Here is a 26683-nt window from a genome sequence, read left to right as displayed (position 1 = left end):
GTTACACCCTATGGCCCAGGTAGGAAGTGAGGAACCACCAGGAATGGTTTGGGTTAATAGTCCCATTCCACAGTGTCTCAGTGACTCCCCCAAATAAACCCATAACAGAAAAATAATAATAATAATAATAGTATTTAAGTGCTAACTACGTGCCAAGCACTGTTCTAATCAATCAATCAATCATATTTATTGAGCGCTTACTGTGTGCAGAGCACTGTACTAAGCGCTTGGGAAGTACAAGTTGGTAACATATAGAGACAGTCCCTACCCAGCAGTGGGCTCGCAGTCTAAAAGTGCTGAGTTCCAAGTGCTGGGGGGATACAAGGTAATCAGGTTGTCCCACGTGGGGCTCGCAGTCTTCATCCCCAGTTTACAGATGAGGGAACTGAGGCGCAGAGAAGTGAAATGACCTGCCCAAAGTCCCACAGCTGAGAAGTGGCAGAGCCGGGATTAGAACCCACAACCTTCTGACTCGCAAGCCCGTGCGTTTTCCACCAAGCCATGCTGTTTCTCCTGAAATCAGGCTTAGGCCTCCTACCAGCTTTGCCCCTTAACTTTCCTTTTCTGTTGGGGGTTTGTCAACTGGCCCAGCCTTCCCTTCATCACCTCCGATGGCCAGCGGCAGTGCAGTGGACCCCTAAGCTTATATACATCAATTTATGTTTCTTTAAAACCCGCCTCAGACCCAATAGTATTGAACATGCGTCTCCTAGCCTCTCCAAGTGCAACAGTATTTGCGTGGGCTTCCGCATGTGGTTCCGAGGTTTGGCTACCTCATCAGACCCTTAGGTCTTCAAGGAGCTTAGGGTGGTTCCCGACTTTTGATTCATGCATAATAATAATAATAATGGCATTTATTAAGCGCATACTGTGTGCAAAGCACTGTTCTAAGCATGCGTGCACCCCGTTGAAATGAACCAAATTCTCCTAATCCCGTGGGTTGAACAGCAAAGCGGATGTCGGTCTCTGCATCCCCGTGTTTGTGTTTAATCGTTTTCTACGTTTCAGTCCCAAAGCGGTGTGTGTCTTTGAGGTGCCCTGGCGGCAATGTTTCATTGTTTTCTACGTTTTGGTCCCAAAGTGGTGTGTGTCTTCGAGGTGACCTGACGGCAATGGGATGGCTACACGTAAATTCAGTCGTTAAATGAGCCACGTGTCTTGATTTGCTCTGCAGTTCTGATTATTGGGAGGCGTCATAAGCACCGTAGTACTTTCTTAGCCCTTCAGTTAGGCTGCACTTACCACTCTGAAAAGGGTCAGAAGCAGAAGAAGGGTCTTCAGCAGCCCGCAGACATGGCCATTGTCGGAATAACACGTATCCCTCCGTTCTGCAGCCTTAGTAACCGCACCATAAATACCGTCGATTGAGGTCTGGGCCAAATAGTAATAATGGTACTTGTTAAGCCAAGCCTGTTCTAAGCACTGGGGTAGATGCAAGGGGATTAGCTTGTCCCACATGGGGCTCGCAGTCTTCATCCCCATTTTCCAGGTGAGGGAACTGAGGCCCAGAGAATAATAATGGCATTTTTTATTAAGCGCTTACTATGTGCAAAGCACTGTTCTAAGCGCTGGGGAGGTTCCAGGGTGGTCAGGTTGTCCCACGGCGGGCTCACAGTCTTAATCCCCATTTTACAGATGAGGTACCTGAGGCCCAGAGAAGTGAAGTGACTTGCCCAACGTCACACAGCAGACAAGCGGCGGAGCCGGGATTAGAACCCAGAGCTCTGACTCCCGAGCCCAGGCTCTTTCCACTGAGCCACGCTGCTTCTCACTGTTCTGGGCCTAGCACTCTGCCTGCTGCGATAGATGCAGATGATGATGATGGCATTTATTAAGCGCTTACTATGTGCAAAGCACTGTTCTAAGCACCGGGGAGGTTACGAGGTGATCAGGTTCATCCCCGTTTTATAGATGAGGTAGCTGAGGCCCAGAGAAGTGAAGTGGCTTGCCCAAAGTCACACAGCTGACAGTTGGCGGGGCAGGGATTGGGACCCGTGACCTCCGACTCCAAAGCCCGGGCTCCTTCCACCGAGCCACCCTGCAAATGAAATCAGATCAGGCCCATTCCGTGTCCCGTGGGGGACTCTGTCTTGAGGGAAGGCTCGTTGCGTGTCTCACGGTATTCCTTATGTTTTCGGGGGGGTTTAACAGATGAGCCGGAAGTCCCCACGGAACCCCCCAGCGCCACCACGACCACCACCATAGGCATCTCGGCCACCTGGACCACCTTGGCGGGCTCCCACGGCAAGCGGAACGCCACCCTCACCCCGGCCAGCTCCAAGCGGAAAAGCCGGAAGAGCAAACTGGGGCCGGAGAGCGTTCAGATCCTCTTCGAGGACCCGCTCCCCATCTCGTACGGCCAGGCCGAGAAGGTCAGCGGGGAGTCCAAGAGCAGCAGCACCAGCGAGAGCGGGGACAGCGACAACATGAGGATCTCCAGCTGCAGCGACGAGAGCAGCAACAGCAACGGCAGCCGCAAGAGCGACGGCCCCGCGCCCGGCCCCGGCCCGCAGCCCGCCAAGAAGCAGCCGGCCGTGCTCCTCACGTTCCCCAAGGAGGAGAGGAAGCCCGCTTCCGGCAAGCCGGCCGTCAAGTTAGTGTCCGGCGGCCGGCAGCATCATCGTCATCAGTCGTATTTATTGAGCGCCTACTGTGTGCAGAGCACTGGACTAAGCGCTCGGGGCCCCCCCCCCCCCCGAACCCGTTCCGTTCGGCTCAGCCCGGGACTCGGCCTGGCCTGCCAGTCCCTGACACGGCCGCGATACCGCCGTTCCCGTCGGTTGAAGACGAAGCCGTCGGGAAGCAGCGTGCCTTAGTGGCAAGACTTCGGAGGTCGTGGGTTCTAATCCTGGCCCCGGTCCCGTGACCCTGGGCGGGTCACTTCACTTGTCTTGGGCCTCAATCGATCAATCAATCGTATTTATTGAGCGCTTACTATGCGCAGAGCACTGTACTAAGCGCTTGAATCAATCGATCAATTGATTCAATTGATCAATTGATTGAATCAATTGATTGATTGATCAAATCAATCAATCGTATCAGACTTTTAGACCGTGAGCCCGCTGTTGGGTAGGGACTGTCTCTATATGTTGCCAATTTGTGCTTCCCAAGCGCTCAGTACAGTGCTCTGCACATAGTAAGCGCTCAGTAAATACGATTGATGATGATGATGATGATGATCAGTGACCCCACCCGTAAAATGGGGGTGAAGACTGTGAGCCCCACGTGGGACAACCTGATTACCTTGTGTGCCCCAGCGCTTTGAACAGTGCTTGGCACGTAGAAAGCGCTCAACAAATACCATCATTATTATTATTATTATTATTTATAATAATGGCATTTGTTAATAATAATGGCATTTGTTAAGCGCTTACTAAGTGCAAAGCACTGTACTAAGCGCTGGGGAGGATATAAGGTGATCAGGTTGTCCCACATGGGGCTCACAATCTTAATCCCCATTTTACAGATGAGGTAACTGAGGCTCAGAGAAGTGAAGTGACTTGCCCAAGGTTACACAGCAGACGTGGTGGAGCCGGGATTCCCAGTGGAGCCGGGATTCCCGGGACACCCGGGTGGGGTTGAGCCCACTCCCCACTGCTCACCTCAAGTGGCGGGACATAGAGTCTCCCACGCTGCCCCTATAAGAGGCTTGGAAGGCTCGGGGTGATGGGCTTACTTTGACACCCAGCTTCCTGGTTCCGTTCCCCCTAGGAACCCACCGGTGGATTCCCTCACCCAGGAATGTCTCCAAACCCTTCTGGAATCCCTTGATGGATTCCGTCTCCCACTTCGCGTAGAGAAAGATTCCATCCAGCTGGAGAGCCGCCCCGTTCTCCCCTCCATCGGGAGCCTTTCTGCTTGTTTACTTCCAATAGAAGATAGTGATGATTTTGGGGTGGAGATCAGGGAAGTAGCCAAGTCCCATTGGGAAGCCAGGAGATATTTGAGCAGGAGCTCTGTGGTGGGAAATTATCCATTCTCCTTCCCTCAAAACCGGCAAAAAATTGATAATAATAATACTAATGATGGCATTTATTAAGGGCTTACTATGTGCAAAGCACTGTTCTAAGCGCTGGGGAGGTCAAGGTGAGCAGGTTGTCCCACGGGGGGGGCTCACAGTCTTCATCCCCATTCTACAGATGAGGTAACTAAAGCCCAGGGAAGTGAAGTGTACTAAGTGTACTAAGCGCTTAGTACAGTGCTCTGCACATAGTAAGCGCTCAAATACGATTGATGATGATGAAGTGACTGACAGCTGACAGTTGGCAGAGCAGGGACTTGAACCCATGACCTCTGACTCCAAAGCCCGTACTCCTTCCCGCTGAGCCATGCTGCTTCTCTTGATGATATTTCCTCATGTGGATGTTTTCCTCCCTCAGCCCCCAAATGTGGCAGGGGTAAATCCCCGGCCTTCTTCCTTCCTGGAACCTACGTTTAATAATACTAACAGTAGTAATTGAGGTATTTGTAAAGCGCTCACTATGTGCCGGGCACTGTAGTAAGCGCTGAGGTGAATACAAGCAAGTTGGGTTGGGCACAGTCCCTGTCCCACGTGGAGCCTCACAGCATCAGTCCCCATTTTACAGACGAGGGAACTAAGGCCCAGAGAAGTGAAGTGACTAGCCCAAGGTCACACAGTGGACAGGCGGCAGAGCTGGGATTAGAATCAATCAGTCAATCAATTGTATTTATTGAGCGCTTACTGTGTGCAAAGCACTGTACTAAGCACTTGGGAAGTACAAGCTGAGACAGTCCCTACCCAACAGTGGGCTCACGGACTAGAAGGGGGAGACAGAGAACAAAACCAAACATGCTAACAAAATGAAATAAATAGAATAGATAGGTACAAGTAAAATAAATAGAGTAATAAATATGTACAAACATATATACATATATACAGGTGCTGTGGGGAAGGGAAGGAGGTAAGATGCGGGGGATGGAGAAGGGGACAAGGGGGAGAGGAAAAAGGGGGCTCAGTGTGGGAAGGCCTCCTGGAGGAGGTGAGCTCTCAGTAGGGCCTTGAAGGGAGGAAGAGAGCGAGCTTGGCGGATGGGCAGAGGGAGGGCATTGCATTATAGTCATTATTCAGCCTTCCTCCTAAGGCCCGTGCCAGCCGTCTGGGCTTGCCCAGTTCTTGGCCGAAAGTGGCGTGTAGGGCTCCGGAGTGAGATTACTGTGGTCTTCCTCTGCCTGGACACTGGTTTGGGTTTATGCTGTGTCTGTGTGGGGGGCGTTCTTCAACTACCGGCGGGTGGAAGTGTAGGAAAGAGGTGGGAGTTTGTTGTGTGTGCGTTCATGTATCGGATGGATTTGTGTAGGATTTATGCCTTGCAGCAGTGGGAAGGTAATATGGATGGGCTAAATTCGTAAATCTGCCACAGCCTTTCATTTAAATCCCTAATGGGGCAAAGAACATATAATAATGGCATTTATTAAGCGCCTACTATGTGCAAAGCACTGTTCTAAGCGCTGGGGAGGTTACAAGGTGATCAGGTTGTCCCACGGGGGGTGCTCACGGTCTTAATCCCCGTTTTACAGATGAGGGAACTGAGGCACAGAGAAATGAAGTGTGCCCGCTGTTGGGACTGTCTCTATATGTTGCCAACGTGTATTTCCCAAGCGCTTAGTACAGTGCTCTGCACACAGTAAGCGCGCAATAAATACGATTGATTGATTGATTGAAGTGCCTTGCCCAAAGTCACACAGCTGACAGTGGGCGGAGCTGGGATTTGAACCCACGACCTCTGACTCCAAAGCCCGGGCTCTTTCCACTGAGCCACGCTGCTTCCCCATATTTCACGGGTGGGTGGGTTGGTGTCGGGAGAGGGGGACGCACACACGCGCGCGTGTTTGTATACATGTTGAAGGGGGAAAGATTCAAATTTTGCCATACGACTTCTTGTTTTTCCATAATTTCGCCCGCCGTTGATAACATCCAAGCTTTGTGCAGAGCCCTGTTCTAATAATACACTAAACGAATGAGCAAATTAGAAGCTCGAGGGGTTGAGACGTGCCGCAGCGGGTCACTGGCGGAACTCGGAGAAAGACTTTGGCCTCGTAATTCCCGAGCATTGCTGGGTTCAGCCACCCACTCTGTTCCCGTTGTTAAATGGACAGTGGAGAAGGCAAAATCCCCGCATTTACCAGGCTTCAACTGTTCTGCAGCGTGAGGGATGGAGGACCCAGGTGTCCTATGATTGAGTTCTTTTAGAAGAGTGGGCGTTGAATGATTTTTCTGTTTTTTTTTTTCCCCTCCTTTCAGATTAACAGAAGTGATTGGGGAAGCGACTACGAATTCCCTGTCGACCTGCACAAAATCTGCTCCTTCTCCACTCTCCTCCCCAAATGGCAAGCTAACAGTCGCCAGTCCTAAACGTGGGCAGAAGAGGGAAGAAGGTTGGAAAGAAGTCGTGAGAAGGTAAAATGAAAACCTCTGCGCTTTTGAGAGCTTTGGTGCTGGTGGGGATTACCTACATCCTCTGGGTTTCGATCTCGCCTTCGCACCGCGTCTTCTGTACCGTGATGCATCCAATGTAATAATAATAATAATGATGGCATTTATTAAGCGCTTACTGTGTGCAAAGAACTTGTCTAAGCGCTGATCTGTGTGATTATGGTGTACAAAGTCCATACGTATAGGGACTTACCCATATTTGAAAGGAGACGATCCTTGCCCACTTTTCAAAATCAGGGAAGGATGCGAGTGGGCTCTACAGCGTTGGAAGAGCTGTTGGGATTGTGGCACCTTCACACCGCTTCTTCTGTACCGTGACGCGTCCAGTGTAATAATAATAATAATAATGGTGGCTTTTATTAAGCGCTTACTGTGTGCAAAGCACTTTTCTAAGCGCTGATCTGTGTGATTACGGTGTACAAAGTGCGTGTGTATAGGGACTAACCCATATTTGAAAGGAGACGATCCTTGCCCACTTTTCAAAATCAGGGAAGGATGCGAGTGGGCTCTACAGCGTTGGAAGAGCTGTTGGGATTGTGGCACCTTCGCACCGCTTCTTCTGTACCGTGACGCGTCCAGTGTAATAATAATAATAATGATGGCATTTATTAAGCGCTTACTGTGTGCAAAGCACTTTTCTAAGCGCTGATCTGTGTGATTACGGTGTACAAGGTGCCTGCCTATAGGGACTAACCCGTATTTGAAAGGAGGTGATCCTTGCCCCCTTTTCAAAATCAGGGAAGGATGCGAGTGGGCTCTACAGCGTTGGAAGAGCTGTTGGGATTGTGGCACCTTCGCACCGCTTCTTCTGTACCGTGACGCATCCAGTGTAATAATAATAATAATAATGATGGCATTTATTAAGCGCTTACTGTGTGCAAAGCACTTTTCTAAGCGCTGATCTGTGTGATTACGGTGTACAAGGTGCCTGCCTATAGGGACTAACCCGTATTTGAAAGGAGGTGATCCTTGCCCCCTTTTCAAAATCAGGGAAGGATGCGAGTGGGCTCTACAGCGTTGGAAGAGCTGTTGGGATTGTGGCACCTTCGCACCGCTTCTTCTGTACCGTGACGCATCCAGTTTAATAATAATAATAATAATGACGGCATTTATTAAGCGCTTACTGTGTGCAAAGCACTTGTCTAAGCACTGGTCTGTGTTATTACGGTGTACAAGGTGCCTGCGTATAGGGACTAACCCATATTTGAAAGGAGACGATCCTTGCCCACTTTTCAAAATCAGGGAAGGAAGCGTGTGGGCTCTACAGCGTTGGAAGAGCTGTTGGGATTGTGGCCACCTTCGCACCGCTTCTTCTGTACCGTGACGCATCCAGTGTAATAATAATAATAATGATGGCATTTATTAAGCGCTTACTGTGTGCAAAGCACTTTTCTAAGCGCTGATCTGTGTGATTACGGTGTACAAGGTGCCTGCCTATAGGGACTAACCCATATTTGAAAGGAGACGATCCTTGCCCACTTTTCAAAATCAGGGAAGGATGCGAGTGGGCTCTACAGCGTTGGAAGAGCTGTTGGGATTGTGGCACCTTCGCACCACTTCTTCTGTACCGTGACGCGTCCAGTGTAATAATAATAATAATGATGGCATTTATTAAGCGCTTACTGTGTGCAAAGCACTTTTCTAAGCGCTGATCTGTGTGATTACGGTGTACAAGGTGCCTGCCTATAGGGACTAACCCGTATTTGAAAGGAGGTGATCCTTGCCCCCTTTTCAAAATCAGGGAAGGATGCGAGTGGGCTCTACAGCGTTGGAAGAGCTGTTGGGATTGTGGCACCTTCGCACCGCTTCTTCTGTACCGTGACGCATCCAGTGTAATAATAATAATAATGATGGCATTTATTAAGCGCTTACTGTGTGCAAAGCACTTGTCTAAGCGCTGATCTGTGTGATTACGGTGTACAAAGTGCATGTGTATAGGGACTAACCCATATTTGAAAGGAGACGATCCTTGCCCACTTTTCAAAATCAGGAAAGGATGCGAGTAGGCTCTACAGCGCTGGAAGAGCTGTTGGGATTGTGGCACCTTCGCACCGCTTCTTCTGTACCGTGACGCGTCCAGTGTAATAATAATAATAATAGTGACGGCATTTATTAAGCGCTTACTGTGTGCAAAGCACTTGTCTAAGCACTGATCTGTGTGATTACGGTGTAGAAGGTGCCTGCGTATAGGGACTAACCCATATTTGAAAGGAGACGATCCTTGCCCACTTTTCAAAATCAGGGAAGGATGCGCGTGGGCTCTACAGCGTTGGAAGAGCTGTTGGGATTGTGGCACCTTCGCACCGCTTCTTCTGTACCGTGACGCATCCAGTGTAATAATAATAATAATGATGGCATTTATTAAGCGCTTACTGTGTGCAAAGCACTTTTCTAAGCGCTGATCTGTGTGATTACGGTGTACAAGGTGCCTGCCTATAGGGACTAACCCGTATTTGAAAGGAGGTGATCCTTGCCCCCTTTTCAAAATCAGGGAAGGATGCGAGTGGGCTCTACAGCGTTGGAAGAGCTGTTGGGATTGTGGCACCTTCGCACCGCTTCTTCTGTACCGTGACGCATCCAGTGTAATAATAATAATAATAATAATGATGGCATTTATTAAGCGCTTACTGTGTGCAAAGCACTTGTCTAAGCGCTGATCTGTGTGATTACGGTGTACAAGGTGCCTGCCTATAGGGACTAACCCGTATTTGAAAGGAGGTGATCCTTGCCCCCTTTTCAAAATCAGGGAAGGATGCGAGTGGGCTCTACAGCGTTGGAAGAGCTGTTGGGATTGTGGCACCTTTGCACCGCTTCTTCTGTACCGTGACGCGTCCAGTGTAATAATAATAATAATGATGGCATTTATTAAGCGCTTACTGTGTGCAAAGCACTTTTCTAAGCGCTGATCTGTGTGATTACGGTGTACAAGGTGCCTGCCTATAGGGACTAACCCGTATTTGAAAGGAGGTGATCCTTGCCCCCTTTTCAAAATCAGGGAAGGATGCGAGTGGGCTCTACAGCGTTGGAAGAGCTGTTGGGATTGTGGCACCTTCGCACCGCTTCTTCTGTACCGTGACGCATCCAGTGTAATAATAATAATAATAATAATGATGGCATTTATTAAGCGCTTACTGTGTGCAAAGCACTTGTCTAAGCGCTGATCTGTGTGATTACGGTGTACAAGGTGCCTGCCTATAGGGACTAACCCATATTTGAAAGGAGACGATCCTTGCCCACTTTTCACAATCAGGGAAGGATGCGAGTGGGCTCTACAGCGTTGGAAGAGCTGTTGGGATTGTGGCTTCCTGACGTGAGCCTTTTAGCAGTAAACTAAACTAAATCCTCCCACTGCCAGGAGGATTGAGCCGGCCATTTGGGGCCATCGGGCTTCGAGGAAGGTGGGCGTTTGTGAACCTCAACTGACCCCTGATAATTACCGAGAAAAACAGCTGACTGTAACCTTTCAGATTTGAGCCTTCCGCCTATCACCACTGCGTCATGAATGGTTCCCCTTTCTTTCCCCCCCCCTTATCTTTTTTGTGGGTTTCTTTTTGTGTGTGTGTGTGTGTCTTTTTTAAATACAGGTCAAAGAAAGTGTCCGTTCCATCAACAGTTATTTCCAGAGTAATTGGAAGAGGAGGATGCAACATCAACGCCATTCGGGAATTCACCGGAGCGCACATAGATATCGATAAGCAGAAGGACAAGACAGGAGACCGAATAATAACAATCAGGCAAAAATCTCGCTCTCGTTTTATGGCTTTCTTCTTTCCAGTTCTGCAGGGCTGCAGTTCAGCAGTACATCATTCAGATTTTAGGTTGTGTGGGCACTTTTTTCCCCTCCCATTTTCCTTTCACTGATAGCCAGATTGATTTAGCTTAAAATAAGTTTGTTTTTTGGTGGGGGAAGATTATATTTGGTCTAGGGAATCCAAGATCAGAGTGATTTCTTTGAAAGAACTTGGGGGTTTGTCTGTTTGAACCCTGAGTACATAGTTGTGAGGCCCAGAATTTGTACTTCCCAAGCGCTTAGTACAGTGCTGTGCACACAGTAAGCGCTCAATAAATACGATTGATGATGATGATGAGAGGACACGGCGTGCACTTTTTGTAGCTTCCCAAGAGCAGTATTGCCATTGAAAAGCATTTGGGAAGCCACGAAAGCTTGTTTTCCCATCACGTTGATAGGTATGGATGAATGTTGGAGAATTTTTACGTTTTTATTTCTATTTTAAAATACCGTACTTTATCCTTCCCTTATTCCTAGGTTGGTGAACACTGAGTTTACTCTTTCATCCTTTTTGCCCTTTGAGGCTTTGGGGAAGGGCTGTGCCCTCAATAGGAATAGAGTGACCAGATGATCTGATAGGAGATAAATTTCACTTTGGTGCTGAAATTGCTGGATAATGATATTGGAGCGCTTTCACTGTGCAGAACACTGTACTGAGTGCTTTTTTTAATGCTATTTATTAAGTGCTTACGTATGTGCCAGGCACTGTACTAGCGCTGGAGTAGATTCAAGATCATCAGTTTGGACACAGTCCCTGTCCCACGTGGGGCTCACGGTCTTTAACGGTCTCAGCGTGGCTCAGTGGAAAGAGCCCGGGCTTTGGAATCATCATCATCATCATCATCATCATCATCATCATCATCATCATCATCAATCGTATTTATTGAGCGCTTACTGTGTGCAGAGCACTGTACTAAGCGCTTGGGAAATACAAATTGGCAACATATAGAGACAGTCCGTACCCAACAGTGGGCTCACAGTCTAAAAGGGGGAGAGAGAGAACAAAAACAAACATACTAACAAAATAAAATAAATAGAATAGATATGTACAAGTTAAATAAATAATCAGAGGTCATGGGTTCAAATCCCAGCTCTGCCGCTTGTCCGCTGTGTGACTTTGGGCTAGTCACTTCACTTCTCTGGGCCTCGGTTACCTCAACTGGAAAATGGGGATGAAAACCGGGAGCCCCCCGTGGGACAACCTGATCACCTTGTAACCTCCCCAGCGCTTAGAACAGTGATTTGCACACAGTAAGCGCTTGATAAATGCCATTATTATTATTTAAGCCCGTATTACAGATGAGCAAACCAAGGCCCAGAGAAGCACGGTGGCTTGCCTAAGGTCCCGCGGCAGACAGGTGGACCTGGGTTCTAATCCCAGCTCCCCCACTTAATGATAATCATTATAATGATAACAATCTATGGTATTTGTGGAGCACTTACTATGTGCCAGCATTCATTCATTCATTCAATAGTATTTATTGAGCGCTTACTGAGTGCAGAGCACTGTACTAAGCGCTTGGGAAGTACTAGTTGGCAACATATAGGGACGGTCCCTACCCAAGAGCGGGCTCATTTTTTGAGCGCTTACTGTGTGCAGAGCACTGTACTAAGCGCTTGGGAAGTGCAAATTGGCAACGTATAGAGACAGCATGCCAAGACAGTGGGGTTGGACAGAGGTCCCTGCCCACGTGGGGCTCCCGGTCTTAATCCCCATTTTACAGATGAGGTCCCTGAGGCCCAGAGAAGTGCAGTGACTCGGCCAGGGTCACCCGGCAGGCGCAGCCGGGATTAGGACGCAACCGCTCCCGACTCTCAGGCATGTGCCGTGCCACTCGATCGGGAGAGTACAGTACGATGTAGTCGGTACGGTGGCGTCCCTGCCCGTGATCCTGAGAGAGATCGTCCAGTATCCGGCCAGAGGGTCCTTCGTCAAAGGAAGGACGGCGTTGAGGGCGCCAGGAGGGTTCCCTCGAAAGAGGGGCTCGAGGGGGCACGCCGCAGCCGGGTCGGGGCCCCTCGGCTCGGCGGACCCTCGGTTAACGTGAGGGATCTTTGTTCCCCGTCGGCGAGCAGGGGCGGCACGGAATCGACCAGACAGGCCACCCAGCTGATCAACGCTCTGATCAAGGACCCGGACAAGGAGATCGACGAGCTCATCCCAAAGAACCGTCTGAAAAGCGCCTCGGCCAACTCCAAAGTCGGGCCGTCGGCGCCCGCCAGCACCGCTGCTAACAGTTCGCTTCTGGGCCTCAAGATGCCCGGCGCCGCTTTGGCGTCCACCGCTCCGCCGGCCACGGCCCTGCCCGTGCCGGCCATGGCCTCGGCGCCCTCCCACAAAGCCACGAAGAACCCCGCGAGTAACGTGCGGCCGGGCTTCCCGGTGTCCCTGCCGCTGGCGTACCCGCCCCCGCAGTTTGCACACGCCCTGCTCGCCGCCCAGACTTTCCAGCAGATCCGTCCGCCGCGGTTGCCCATGACCCACTTCGGAGGGACGTTCCCCCCGGCCCAGTCCACCTGGGGCCCTTTCCCCGTGCGGCCCCTGAGCCCCGCCAGAGCGACCAACTCGCCCAAGCCGCCCCCGCCGCCCCGCCACGGCGCTCAGAACGGCGGCGGCGGCGGCGGCGGGGGCGGCGGCGGCGGCCCCCCTCAGGCGAGCGCGGCCGGCCCGGCCCCGGCCGGCCCCCGCGGCGGTCAGCGCCGCCCCGGCCGCCTCGGCGCCCGGCTCCCCGTCCGTGCGGAGGCAGCTGTTCGTCACGGCGGTGAAGACCTCCGGCGCCACGGCCACCACCGTCACCACCACGGCCGGCGGCCACGGCCCCCGCCCCGCCCGGCGCCGCGTGCCCCCCGCCGACTGCCAAAGAACACTACCCCCCGTCCTCCCCGTCCCCGCCCGCCCAGCCCGGGGGGATGGCGCGGAGCAGCCCCTCCGACTCCGCCGCCGCCTCCCCGCACCGAGGGGCGCCGCCGCCGCCGCCTCCGCCGCCGCCGCCCTCCGACCCGGACGCGGGCGGCCCGCCCGGCCCCCCCGGGGGTCCGCCGGGCCACCCCGCCCACCCGCAGCCCCCCGGGCCGGTCTCGCAAGAGCCGCGGCCGCCTCTGCAGCCGTCTCAGGTACCTCCCCTCGAGGCCAGGATGAGCGCACCCTCCCTGGCGGCCCCGGCGACGGCGCCTTCGCCCGCCCCCGCGGCCTACCCCCTGCCTCAGGCCCCGGTGGGGCCTGCCCAGCCTCCCCCCAAGATGGAGCCCCCCGTCATCCGCCCGCCGCCCGTTCACGGCCCGGCTGCGCCGCCCGCCGCGGGGCAGGCTTCCTCGGTGGCGGTCCTCAACGTCAACCCCGTGAAGAGGCCCCACAGCGTCCCCTCTTCCGTCCAGCTCCCTTCGACCTTAAGTACCCCAAGTGCTCCTCAGAATCCGGCCGCCCACCCGGCCGGCAAGTCGATGGCCCCCAACTTCAGCGCCCCTCTGCCGTTCGGGCCCTTCAGCACCCTGTTCGAGAACGGCCCCGGCGCCACCCACGGCTTCTGGGGAGGGTCGGTGGTCTCGTCTCAGTCGACGCCCGAGTCCATGCTATCAGGGAAGTCTTCGTTTCTGCCAAATTCAGAGCCCTTACACCAGTCGGACACATCCAAAGCTCCGGGTTTCAGGCCTCCGTTGCAGAGGCCGGCGCCAGTTCCCTCAGGTGGGTTGACTTCCGCTCCTTTCTGCGCGCCGGGGACCCCCCACCCCCGGGTTTCCTTTCAGGTGGGCACGCTCTTCGACCGCCGGATGCTCTCGGTCCCTTCTCACGTCCCTCTGGCGCATTTTTCTCCCCCGCCGTGTGTCTCCGAAGAAAACCGATGCCGCGTTCTTACCCCAAGGCGATAAAGGTCCAAGTGTTAGGGAAACGGTGCCCTGCAGCTCCTTCTCTAATAATGATGACGTTTGTTAAGCGCTTGCTATGTGCCGAGCACTGTTCTAAGCACTAGAGTAGATACAAGTTCATCAGTTTGTCCCGCATGGGACTCGGTCTTAATCCCCATTTTACAGACGAGGGAACTGAGGCCCTGAGAAGCAAAGTGACTGGCCCAAAGTCACCCAGCTGATAAGTGGCAAAGCCCGGGATTAGAACCCACGAGCGCTCCCGAGCCCGGGCCCTTGCCGCTGAGCCACACCGCTGGTGTGGCGATGATGCTGAAGTTTTTGCCACGGTCCTTTCGCTTCTCACAAAATCCAGTTCTTCGGCAGGTGATGCGTCTTACGGAGCCGTGTCCCAATAGCCGGAGGCCACGCCTGGGGCGGAGCGGGGTTTTGGGTGTCACTCCCTGGTATGCGGAGCAAGTGAAATGGTTCGGAAGGATGGCTTTCGAGTCGTTCCAGAGCTTGAGCCATTTTGGTTTCTTGGTGGCGGGTCGTTTTATGGGACTGAATAAAGGCCCTTTATATCCTCAGGTGATGGGGAGCCTCCTGGGGTGCCAGCTTTTCATTTTGAGGGTGGGGTCGGAACAGGCCTGGGAGGGGATCTCTCTTCCCCAGTGAGCTCCCTGTCTAAGGTGCCTCTATTTGGGATCGTAATGGTGGTATTTAAGCGCTTAACTATGTGCCAAGCACCTTTCTAAGCGCTGGAGTGGATGCAAAGTAATCAGGCAGGACACGGTCCCTGTCCCACATTCATTCATTCATTCACTCAATCGTATTTATTGAGCATTTACTCTGTGCAGAGCACTGTACTAAGCTCTTGGGAAGTCCAAGTCGGCACCATATAGAGACGGTCCCTACCCAACAGTGGGCCCACGTGGGTCTCACAGTCTCAATCCGCGTTGTACAGATGAGGTAACTGAGGCCCAGAGAAGTGAAGCGACTTGCCCAGCGTCACAGAGCAGACGAGTCGAGGAGCTGGGATTAGAACCCACAACCGTCTGACTCCGAAGCCTGGGCTCTTTCCACTAAGCCATGCTGTTCCACAACAGAGTTGGTAGACACATTCCCTGCCCACAGCGAGTTGACAGTCTAGAGGGTGGAGAGATTTTAGAGGTGAAAAGATTGTTTCCAGATGCTTCTGATAAATCATCATCATCATCATCAATCATATTTATTGAGCGCTTACTGTGTGCAGAGCACTGTACTAAGCGCTTGGGAAGTACAAATTGGCAACATATAGAGACAGTCCCTACCCAACATTGGGTTCACAGTCTAAAAGGGGGAGACAGAGAACAAAACCAAACATACTAACAAAATAAAATAAATAGAATAGATATGTACAAGTAAAATAAATAAATAAATACATAGAGTAATAAATATGTACAAACATATACATATATCCAGGTGCTGTGGGGAAGGGAAGGAGGTAAGATGGGGGGATGGAGAGGGGGACGAGGGGGAGAGGAAGGAAGGGGCTCAGTCTGGGAAGGCCTCCTGGAGGAGGTGAGCTCTCAGCAGGGCCTTGAAGGGAAGAAGAGAGCTAGCTTGGCGGATGGGCAGAGGGAGGGCATTCCAGGCCCGGGGGATGACGTGGGCCGGGGGTCGATGGCGGGACATTCCCAATGCCCCAAATGCTATCTGCTGGGCAAAAGGTGGTTTCCCTTAAGCGTGAAGAGAAGCAGCGTGGGGCTCACGGTCTTAATCCCCATTTTCCAAATGAGGTCACTGAGGCGCAGAGAGGTGAGGCGACTTGCCCAAGGACACACAGCAGATGGGTGATGGAGCCAGATTAGAACCCAGGTCCTCTGACCCTCGGACCCCAGGCCCAGCCGCTTTCGCTGCCGGCTTCAAATTGCCTGGGAGGGAAGCAGCTGCCCCTGGGGTGGGAGGTGTGAAAAGGCGGTGTCCTACAGGTGTCCGGTGCTCAAGGCTGAAATTTCCAGATGACTTAACCATTGAGTCAAGCAGGAAGGAGGGATGACAGAGTAAAAGTGCGACAAGCCAAAATCCCAGGGAATTGTATCTAGCTCAGATTTCACAGTATTTCACAGTTTCGGGCGTGAAGAATTGATACGACCGCGTCACTGTGCGAGCATTTAAAATGGTTTTAACCTCAGTTTTTCAAGGTCTTTAATTTCGTACAGCTCCGTTCTTCCCCCCACGTTCTGTCCGCTTGACTGATCTACTTCATCATCATCATCATCATCAATCGTATTTATTGAGCGCTTACTATGTGCAGAGCACTGTACCAAGCGCTTGGGAAGTACAGATTGGCAACATATGGAGACAGTCCCTACCCAACAGTGGGCTCACAGTCTAAAAGGGGGAGACGGAGAACAAAGCCAAACGTACTAACAAAATAAAATAAATAGAATAGATATGTACAAGTAAAATACTTAATTCCGGCTTAACGTCGCTTACGTGTGGCTCTGTTTCCAGCAACTGAGTGTAATTCACGGTTATCTATAAGCCACTGTCCAAGCTTCAGGGGCCACAAGATCCATTGAGACGAGTAACCATAAAATAGCGTTGCTATTGTCATTTCCCCCCCCGCCCATTTCCTCCCCATCCCGCCCCACCCTACCTCCTTCCCCTCCCCACAGCACTTGTTTATATATATTTGTACAGATTTATTACTCTATTTTACTTGTACATATTTACTATTCTCTTTATTTTGTTAACGATGTGCATCTAGCTTTAATTCCATTTGTTCTGACGACTTTGACACCTGTCTACATGTTCTGTTTCGTTGTCTGTCTCCCCCTTCTTCGTTGGGTAGGGACCGTCTCTATATGTCGCCGACTTGTACTTCCCAAGCGCTTAGTCCGGTGCCCTGCACACAGTAAGCGCTCGACAAATGCGGTTGAATGAATGAATTTCCCTCTTGCCGTTTTAAACGAACACTTTACGGCGGAGAGGGCGGGATGAAGTGACTAGGGAGAGTTTGCTGGTGCGTTCATTCATTCAGTCGCATTTATTGAGCGCTTGCCGTGTGCAGAGCACTGTACTAAGCGCTTGGAAAGTACAGCAGGCGATTGAAAACAGCGGTTTAGTCCCTCCGGAAGGATTCCCAACTTGCCTGTGCTTTCGTGAGAGGCGGCTCTGATTTTTCCCTTCTGTCTCTTGCAGGTCTAGTCAGTATGGACTCACCTTACGCTCCTCTACCACCGTCTTCTACACATTTGGGTAACTTCGCCTCCAACCTTTCGGGCGGGCCGATGTACGCCCCTGGAGGAGCCCCCACAGCTGCTAACTTCAATAGGCAACATTTTTCCCCACTCAGTTTGTTGACTCCGTGTTCATCAGCATCCAGCGGTGAGTATCCTGTCATCCTCCGGCCGTCAGCTCTGATCACCGGAATGCCGGGATCTGACAGAGTGAGCCCGTCGTTGGGTAGGGACCGCCTCTATATGCTGCCAACTTGTACTTCCCAAGCGCTTAGTACAGTGCTCTGCACACAGTTAGCGCTCAATAAGTACGACTGAATGAATGATTGAATGTTCTACACGAGCCACCGCAGTGTGGGGCTTTTAAAACTTCGGTAGGCGATGTCACCGAAAGGTTAAATTTTGGTCAGCCCGCCGGTTTCATCGCGTAGAAGTGTTTTCCGAGTTATTCAATCCTGGTGGCGACACTGAAAAATGTTCCAGAGCCGATAGGCACATCTGAAGGCCGGTAATTTTTCAAAGGACTCGGTTAAAATGTTAGCCCATCAGGGAGTTACAGGGCAGACCATTTCTGAAACTTTTGGACTCTAAAGATGGTTTTTTTTTTTCCACCCGGCTGTGTATTTTGTTAGGTAAGTGTCACTCTGGTCAGTCCCATCTAGGAAGATGTTCATCTCACTGGCTCTTTCGGTATGGCATGAGAGGGGTGGATTTAAGCGCTCAGAATAATGAAATGATTGCATGATGTAATAATAATAATTTATTTATTTAATTTATTTGTACGTATCTATTCTGTTGATTTTATTTTGTTAGTATGTTTGGTCTCTGTCTCCCCCTTTTAGACTGTGAGCCCACTGTTGGGTAGGGACTGTCTCTAGATGTTGCCAATTTGTACTTCCCAAGCGCTTAGTACAGTGCTCTGCACATAGTAAGCGCTCAATAAATACGATTGATGATGATGATGATAATAATGGCACTTGTTAAGCGCTTACTATGCGCAAAGCACTGTTCTAAGCACTGGGGGATACAATCAATCATTTATTGAGTATTTATTGAGCGCTTACTTTGTGCAGAGCACTGTACTAAGCGCTTGGGAAGTCCAAGTTGGCAACATATAGAGACGGTCCCTACCCAACAGTGGGCTCACAGTCTAGAAGATACAAGGTGATCACGTTGTCCCACGTGGGGCTCACGGTCTTGATCCCCATTTTACAGATGAGGGAACTGAGTCTCAGTGAAGTGACTTGCCCAAGGTCACACAGCAGACGTGGGGGAGCCAGGATTAGAACCCATGACCTCCGACTCCCAAGCCCGTGCTGTTTCCACTGAGCCACGCTGCTTAAGCCTCGCTCTTGGGCAAGTGGAGCCTTCTTATCTGCTGCCTTTCAGGATCATTCATTCATTCCTATTTATTGAGCGCTTACCATGTGCAGAGCACTATACTAAGCGCTTGGGAGAGCACAATATAATATATATTATATATATATAATATTGAAATATATATAATATATATATAATATATATTAAGCGCTTAGTACAGTGCTCTACACATAGTAAGCGCTCAATAAATACGATTGATGAATATAATAAACCCACAGATACACTCCCCGCCCATAATGGACCTTAAAGTCTAGCGCTTAGCTTAAGACAGGTCTTAGTTTAGTCGCTGTTAGGATGCAGAAAAGTTTTTCTCAGCACAATTGGATACAAAGTCCCTTTTTATAGAGAAGCAACGTAGTCCTCATGTTACCTAATGACTCTAAAATAGGAATATTTAGCAAAACGTTTCGAAGAATGGTGAAAGTTGGAAGTCCTGATGGTGCTAAAAAAAAAAATCAAGCGCCCCAGTAAACTGCTCTTGCGTTTAACCCAAGTATAGAGAATCCCTTTGCCTTGTTTCAATTTTCAGGGCAAAGATGAGAAGACGTAAAAAAAGACAATGATCATTTCTTTCCTGGCTCAATTCCAGCTTGCTGCCGACCAGATGTCAGCAGTTGGGGTTGATGGTGTTGAGTGTTTCAGCTTTCTAAGCTGTGGCATGGGCCCAGCAAATTTGGGGTGTTTTCCTCATGCAGAGGAGGAATTGGGGGCCTTTCAGGAGAGGCTGGTTTATCCGTAAAGAGGATTTTAACTCTGTTGATAAGTGTTCGGACAGAAACCATCCTGCGGCGAAGAGCGGAGTCTCCAGGAAATAAGTAGTCTCAAAGATGGAGAAAGCAAAGTGGCAGCTTTAAATAGTATTTGTTAAGCACTTCCTATGTGCCAGGCATTGTACTAAGCGCTGGGGTAGATGCAAGCTAATCTCACAGTCTTAATCCCCATTTTACAGATGAGTAACAGTGGAATTAGCAGACACGTTCCCATCTATCCCATTGCTTGGATCAGTGTTCAGCAACTGGTAAAGGTTAACAAATGTCATATTAAAAAAAAAAAATTAGAGATTGATATGTGCCAAATCTGATTTACAGAATAAGTACAGTTATGTGGACACATTTCATCGTCTTTATTCACTTGAAAAATGTAAACCGCTTCCAAGGGTTTTCTCACCCCCTCGTTTTGCTTTCCTTAAAGAAATAGAGGGTACTGATTGTGGTTACTCTCCGTAGAATTACTGAATTATCTCGGTTGCCATTCGTTAACCTGGTGGTCCATCTCAGAGATTCTTATGGTTTCGTTTTATGCAACCCGTCTTGGGTACAACCAGGAAACATTCTCTAGCTGTTTGGGAACCTCAAGAGAAACGGTCCTTTAGAGCCATTGTAGATTATAGCATTTCCTTGAAAAAGCTTGCTGTGGGCAGGGAACATGTTTGCTAATTCTGTTCTAGGCACTTTTCATGTGCTTATTACACTGCTCTGTACATAGTGCTCAATAAACACCATCGATTGATTTCCAAACCTACCTCTTTACGAGGTGTATTGTTTTTTGTTTGTATTTTGTTAGTATCAATCAATCAATCATATTTATTGAGCACTTACTGTGTGCAGAGCACTGTATTAAGTGCTTGGGAAGTACAAAATGGCAACATATAGAGATGGTCCCTACCCCACAGTGGGCTCCCAGTCTAGAAGGGGGAGACAGAGAACAAAACCAAACATATTAACAAAATAAAATAAATAGAATAGATATGTACAAGTAAAATAAATAAATAGAGTAATAAATATGTATAAACATATATACATATATACAGGTACTGTGGGGAAGGGAAGGAGGTAAGGCGGGGGGGATGGGGAGCACATAAGTGCTGTGGGGCTGAGGGAGGGGTGAAAAAGGAATGCTGGGAAGGACTTATTTAAATCAGAGCATTTCTATTTAGTCTATAATAATAATAATAATGATGGCATTTGTTAAGCACTTACTATGTACAATGCACTGTTCTAAGCACTGGGCGGGGGATACTTAGTATGTTTGGTTTTGTTCTCTGTCTCCCCCTTTTAGACTGAGCCCACTGTTGGGTAGGGACTGTCTCTATATGTTGCCAACTTGTACTTCCCCAGCGCTTAGTACAGTGCTCTGCACACAGTAATCGCTCAATAAATACGATTGATTGATTTCTGCCATTTGCCAATAATTTGTGGGTTTAATTGCATGGATTTTTATAGTGAAAAGTCGAGTATCCAAACCACGTTGATCTGGCCCAACAAAGCCCCGGGAAGTGAATGGAATTGGGTTTGGTGATCTTAAATGAGAGAGTCGGTTATCTGAGTTTTCTTCCCCGTTTATCCCAGGGAGCTTCGATCAAACTTGCCTTTCGGGCATTAAGCTTTCTGCTGCACCACACTCTGCAGCAGCAGAGGCAAAAATCACGTGTATTGACGGGCCATTTTTCTCCGTCTCCATTCAGATTCTCCCGCTCAATCAGTTTCCTCCGGAGTCAGAGCCCAGTCTCCTGCCCAGTCAGCAGTGTCGCTGGGGTCGGAGAAACCCAGCAGCGTGTCTCAGGACAGAAAAGTTCCCGTTCCCATTGGGACCGAGCGCTCTGCACGAATCCGCCAAACTGGAACTTCAACGCCGTCGGTCATTGGGAGTAACCTGGCCACGCCAGTGGGACACAGTGGCATCTGGTCCTTTGAAGGAATAGGTGGCAATCAAGGTATGAACGGCTCTCTTCTAGAGCAGACATTTCTCCCCCTCGTCCCCCTCTCCATCCCCCCCATCTTACCTCCTTCCCTTCCCCGCAGCACCTGTATATATGTATATATGTTTGTACATATTTATTACTCTATTTATTTATTTTACTTGTACATATCTATTCTATTTATTTTATTTTGTTAGTATGTTTGGTTTTGTTCTCTGTCTCCCCCTTTTAGACTGTGAGCCCACTGCTGGGTAGGGACTGTCTCTATATGTTACCAACTAGTACTTCCCAAGCGCTTAGTACAGTGCTCTGCACACAGTAAGCGCTCAATAAATACAATTGATGATGATGATGATGGTTTCCGGGGAGCCGTCTCAGCACCGTTCCTCTCCCCGTTCAACGATCAGTTTCTTCACAGGAGGACTTGCGATTCCCAGGCCCGTTCTCCCCCATCCCACACCATCCGTCCTTATTCCAGTTTGTCCCAGACTTTTTCCAGGAGCATTTTTGGACATGGGACTGAGAGAATCTGACGGTTTCCTTTTGGCACTGACACTTAATTTTAGGGATTGCTTTAATTTTTTATCTAAACCTCACCTCATTCCAATCACTCTGGGGACCATTTTTGTACGGCAACATATCCTGGTCCTTCATGCGTCCTCCCTTTAGTAGCTTCCAGCCTTCCCTTAATAATAATAATAATAGTAATAATAATAATAATAACAATAGCATTTATTAAGCGCTTACTATGTGCAAAGCACTGTTCTAAGCACTGGGGGGGATACAAGGTGATCAGGTTGTCCCACGGTGGGCTCACAATCTTAATGCCCATTTTACAGATGAGGTAACTGAGGCACAGAGAAGTTAAGTGGCTTGCCCAAAGTCACACAGCCGATAAGTGGCGGAGCCGGGATTCTAACCCATGACCTCTGACTCCCAAGCCCGTGCTCTTTCCACTGAGCCACGCTGCCTCTCCTCAGATAATAATCCCCAGAGCTCACTTTATTTCTCACCTCTTTTCCTCTTCCCCCACTCCCTTCTGCATCGCCCTGATTTGCTCCCTTTATTCACCACCCCCTCAACACTTATTCATTCATTCATTCAATCAGTCGTATTTATTGAGCGCTTACTGTGTGCAGAGCACTGTACTAAGCGCTTGGGAAGTACAGATCGGCAACTGTAGAGACTGTCCCCCCACCCAACAACAGGCTCACAGTCTAGAAGGGGGAGACGGACAACAAAACAAAACATGAATGTGTACCCCTGTAGATCTTAAGCTCGCTGTGGACAGGGCATGTGCCTACCATCTCTGTATTGCACTCTCCCAAGCGCTTAGTATGGCGCTTGGCACACAGTAAGTGCTCAGTAAATAAGACTGATCGATTTGAGGAAGCACATCTGCCCTTAAGTGAAGAAAGGGCCTGTGTCGGCTGTTACGTTAGTTTCGTTTTGGAGACCCTTCTTTTTCCGTTTGATTTTTATTTATTATCCTGCTTTTCGATGATAACGCTTTCATCCATTTTGGTGTCTCTGACTTTGCCATTAGAGTTTTAGCTCCTTGAGGGCAGGACCAACGTTTTATCTCTCTTCTGAATGCCCCCCAGCCCCGGCCCAAGTACCCAGTAGAGTTGTATTCACAGTGAGTGCCCAATTAATGTTGGTAATGATTTGCCTATCAGAGTGCAAAATATCAAGGTCCTATATGTCAAATAACTGTACGTTTCTGCACTTGCCAATGTGTTTGCGCACTTGTGTTGAGGAGTGTCTTACTGTTTTTCAGACAAAGTGGACTGGTGTCACAGTGGAATGGGAAATCATATGATTCACAGGCCAATGTCTGATCCGGGAGTGTTTTCACAGCATCAAGCTATAGAGCGGGATAGTACAGGAATTGTAACGCCCGGTGCATTCCATCAGCATGTTCCTGCAGGATATATGGACTTTCCTAAAGTAGGGGTAATAATCATAGAATTTTGTTACTCCTTCCTCATCAGAATTGCAGTTTGATTTCTTAATTTCCACCCGGGGCCATCGGTACTGTCCAACGCGTGAGCGTGAGCCTGGCGGACAGTGTAAGCTATTTGATGTTGAATTTACGCCTCGAGCGGGCTCTGATGTTTCGAGACTACGGGCCCAGAACTTGCTCGATGAAAACTGAATGCCAAGTGACTTGCTTTTTCCCCGAATTAAGGGGCAAGCTCCCAGGCCGGTTCGAAGCCAAACGGCGCCGATCTGAACGTGTTTCTCTTTCTTTTCCCCAAGGGTATGCCCTTTTCGGTGTATGGCAATGCAATGATCCCCCCCGTGGCACCTATCGCAGATGGTGCCGGAGGGCCTATGTTCAATGGGCCTCATGCTGCTGATCCGGCTTGGAATTCGCTGATAAAGATGGTTTCAAATTCCACAGAAAATAACGGCCCTCAGACGGTAAGCCTCGCCAGGGAACAGGTGAAGGAACCCAAGTTTACCAACATGGCGCACGTTGAGTCGCGATGACGTCCGGGGGCGGGGGGATACAACATATTTTTAAAACAGCCGGTGAAGAATTAAAAGGATTTTCACTTTCTAGTAGAGGGAAGAGAAATCATCATCATCATCATCAATCGTATTTATTGAGCGCTTACTGTGTGCAGAGCACTGTACTAAGCGCTTGGGAAATCCAAGTTGGCAACATATAGAGGCAGTCCCTACCCATCAGTGGGCTCACAGTCTAAAAGGGGGACACAGAACAAAACCAAACATACTAACAAAATAAAATAAATAGAATAGATATGAACAAGTAAAATAAATAAATAGAGTAATAAATATGTACAAACATATATCCATATATGCAGGTGCTGTGGGAAGAGAAGGAGGTAAGATGGGGGGGATGGAGAGGGGGACGAGGGGGAGAGGAAGGAAGGGACTGATCACCTTGTACCCCCCCAGCGCTTAGAACAGTTACATATGTTTTTAGACTGTGAGCCCACTGTTGTGTAGGGACTGTCTCTATATGGTGCCAACTTGTACTTCCCAAGCGCTTAGTACACTGCTCCGCACACAGCAAGCGCTCAACAAACACGATTGATTGATATGTTGCCAACTTGTACTTCCCAAGCGCTCAGTACAGTGCCCTGCACACAGTAAGCGGGTGCACAGTAAATCACATCCCCGTCTGTGACTAAACGTGATATTTTATTGACCGTTGGACACGTACAAGTGTCTCAAGCGTGTGTTTTGCCTCTGTATATTTTTCTCTACCCCCCACCACCATTCAGCCGCTGGGGAGTGGGCGGAGGGAGTCGCTACGCCCTGATTGCTTTCGAGTTCACGTTGTTTGGGTTGTGAAGAGGATCACCTGAGCCTCTTTCCGGGCTCCTCCATCTCCTCCCCCGGATTTGGGCCACCCTGGCATTTTAAAATAGAAGCTTGAAGAGAGGCATTTGGTTTGTCCAGCACAATAATAATGATGGTATCTGTTAAGCGCTTACTATGTGCAAAGCACTGTTCTAAGCGCTGGGAGGGATACAAGGTGATTAAGTTGTTCCACGTGGGGCTCACAGTCTTCATCCCCATTTTACACTGAGGCTCAGATAAGTTAGTAACTCGCCCAAGGTCACACAGCAGACGTGGTGGAGCCGGGCTTTGAACCCATGACCTCCGACTCCAAAGCCCGGGCTCTTCCCACTGAGCCACGCTGCTTCTCTACATAAATAAATGCTATAGCGCCCAGGGCCAACGGGCTCGGTTCTCTCTGTTTCTCTGTCACTCGTGGATAAAGCCCAGCTGTAAGGCAGGGTTCCCGAGGGAGTTGTGTCCAACGTGGGAGAGATTGCTTATGCCCAGGGCGGCAAAGCGAGTGGGGAAGGAAGGGGGGGAGAGAGACTCATCCCTGCAATCCATTCCGGTGGGGAGAGAGAGGCTTAAATTCACTCATCCCTGCAATCCATTCCGGTGGGGCAAGGTAGAGAGCGGATCCCGAACATCTAGAAAGACATTCATCTCACCGGCTCTCTCAGTATGGCACGAAAAGGGTGGATTTAAGCTTTCATTCATTCATTCATTCATTCAGTCGTATTTATTGAGCGCTTACTGTGTGCAGAGCACTGGACTAAGCGCTTGGGAAGCACAGCTTTCGGAACATCGAAACGCTTAACGTGAGCATCGCGGCCAGATGGAAGCTTCCCGTGTGGCGCTTTCAGAATCGGTGTAAAAGCGTTAACGAGCCGCGCGTGTGTGTGTGTGTTTGGCCTCCCTAGGTGTGGACCGGTACTTGGGCTCCCCATATGAACAGCGTGCATATGAACCAGCTTGGCTGATTGGGGAGCAACTCGTCAGCCTGCAGATTTCTTTTCATTCGGAGGAAACCGAGTGGCCCGAAACCATTTTCCGGCTCCGAAATCATTCTACTGATGTGCTTGACTGAAGTGTGTAGGCTTTTTGCAGAAGAACTTACTAACTGACCTTTTTTCTGTGAACATTTGTGACCGCCCGTCCCCCACCGACATACGTTTCAACCTTAGTTAGCATTTTTTCTTCTTTTTCTTTTTTCTCTCTCCCCCCCCCCCGCCCCCCTCCCCTCTCCCTCCCCTTTGGACATAACTTTCTGTTGAAGCTGTTCTATGGCTGGTTGGTTTTAGTACTGTAAACTGCTTCTGAGCAAACACGGAAATTTAGCAAAATTATGTAAACTTGATCCCGAAGTTTTAGAATGGCAAATAAATGTACAATTGTTTACATAACAGAAATGGCTAAGCAGAAAGTAAAATTTCAGTATGTCAGTATAGAGGCTCTACTTTATGTAGACATAAATTAATGTGAGATATGTACCTTCATATTCAGAAATCTGGATGTTTCCTTCATACATTAAACTATTAATAAGCCTAACTCTTCTACTTGCGTAATTTAAGTCCAGAGTGAAAGAATGGGCATTAGCAGTAAGTTCTCCCCCGACGTCGGCTCTTGGAAAACTAAACACGTTCCCTTTTTTTTGTGGCAAGGCACGAATAGAAGAAAGTTGACCGTTTCTTTCCTTCCGATGGTCTTTATCTCCTCTTGGCATTTCCAGAAGTGCGTCTCGCTGCCCAAACACTAGTAAAATTCATGCCTGGAGTAGTTTCCACTGTAAATGGGAATTTCGGAAGAGAGGGTAATGGATGATTCCCCGTTTCCCCAAAAGTGAAGAACGTTGAAACCCTCCAGTGAGTATACTTTAATAGAAGCAGTATGGCCTAGTGGTTAGAGCACAGGGCCGGCGGGGGGTCAGGTGGACCTGGGTTCTAATCCCGGCTCCAACACTTGTCCGCTGGGCGACC

General features: G+C 49.6%; 1 protein-coding gene across 1 annotated transcript in view; it reads left to right on the top strand.

The window, feature by feature from the left end:
• Positions 1–26255, top strand: part of ANKRD17 (ankyrin repeat domain 17) — a 119591-nt gene extending 93336 nt beyond the window's left edge. The window contains 11 exon segments of the mRNA XM_038759530.1: positions 2152–2593; positions 6263–6418; positions 10039–10188; positions 12321–12929; positions 12931–13063; positions 13065–13926; positions 17274–17459; positions 21156–21404; positions 23170–23345; positions 23652–23816; positions 25628–26255. Of these exon segments, the coding sequence (XP_038615458.1) occupies positions 2152–2593; positions 6263–6418; positions 10039–10188; positions 12321–12929; positions 12931–13063; positions 13065–13926; positions 17274–17459; positions 21156–21404; positions 23170–23345; positions 23652–23816; positions 25628–25687 (3188 nt within the window). The 3' untranslated portion in view covers positions 25688–26255.
• The last annotated feature ends 428 nt before the right edge of the window (positions 26256–26683 follow it).

The sequence above is a fragment of the Tachyglossus aculeatus genome, chromosome 17 (assembly GCF_015852505.1).
Source record: "Tachyglossus aculeatus isolate mTacAcu1 chromosome 17, mTacAcu1.pri, whole genome shotgun sequence".
NCBI lineage: Eukaryota > Metazoa > Chordata > Mammalia > Monotremata > Tachyglossidae > Tachyglossus > Tachyglossus aculeatus.
The sequence above is the reverse complement of the archived record's forward strand: the minus strand, read 5'-3'. Positions and strand labels throughout refer to the sequence as shown.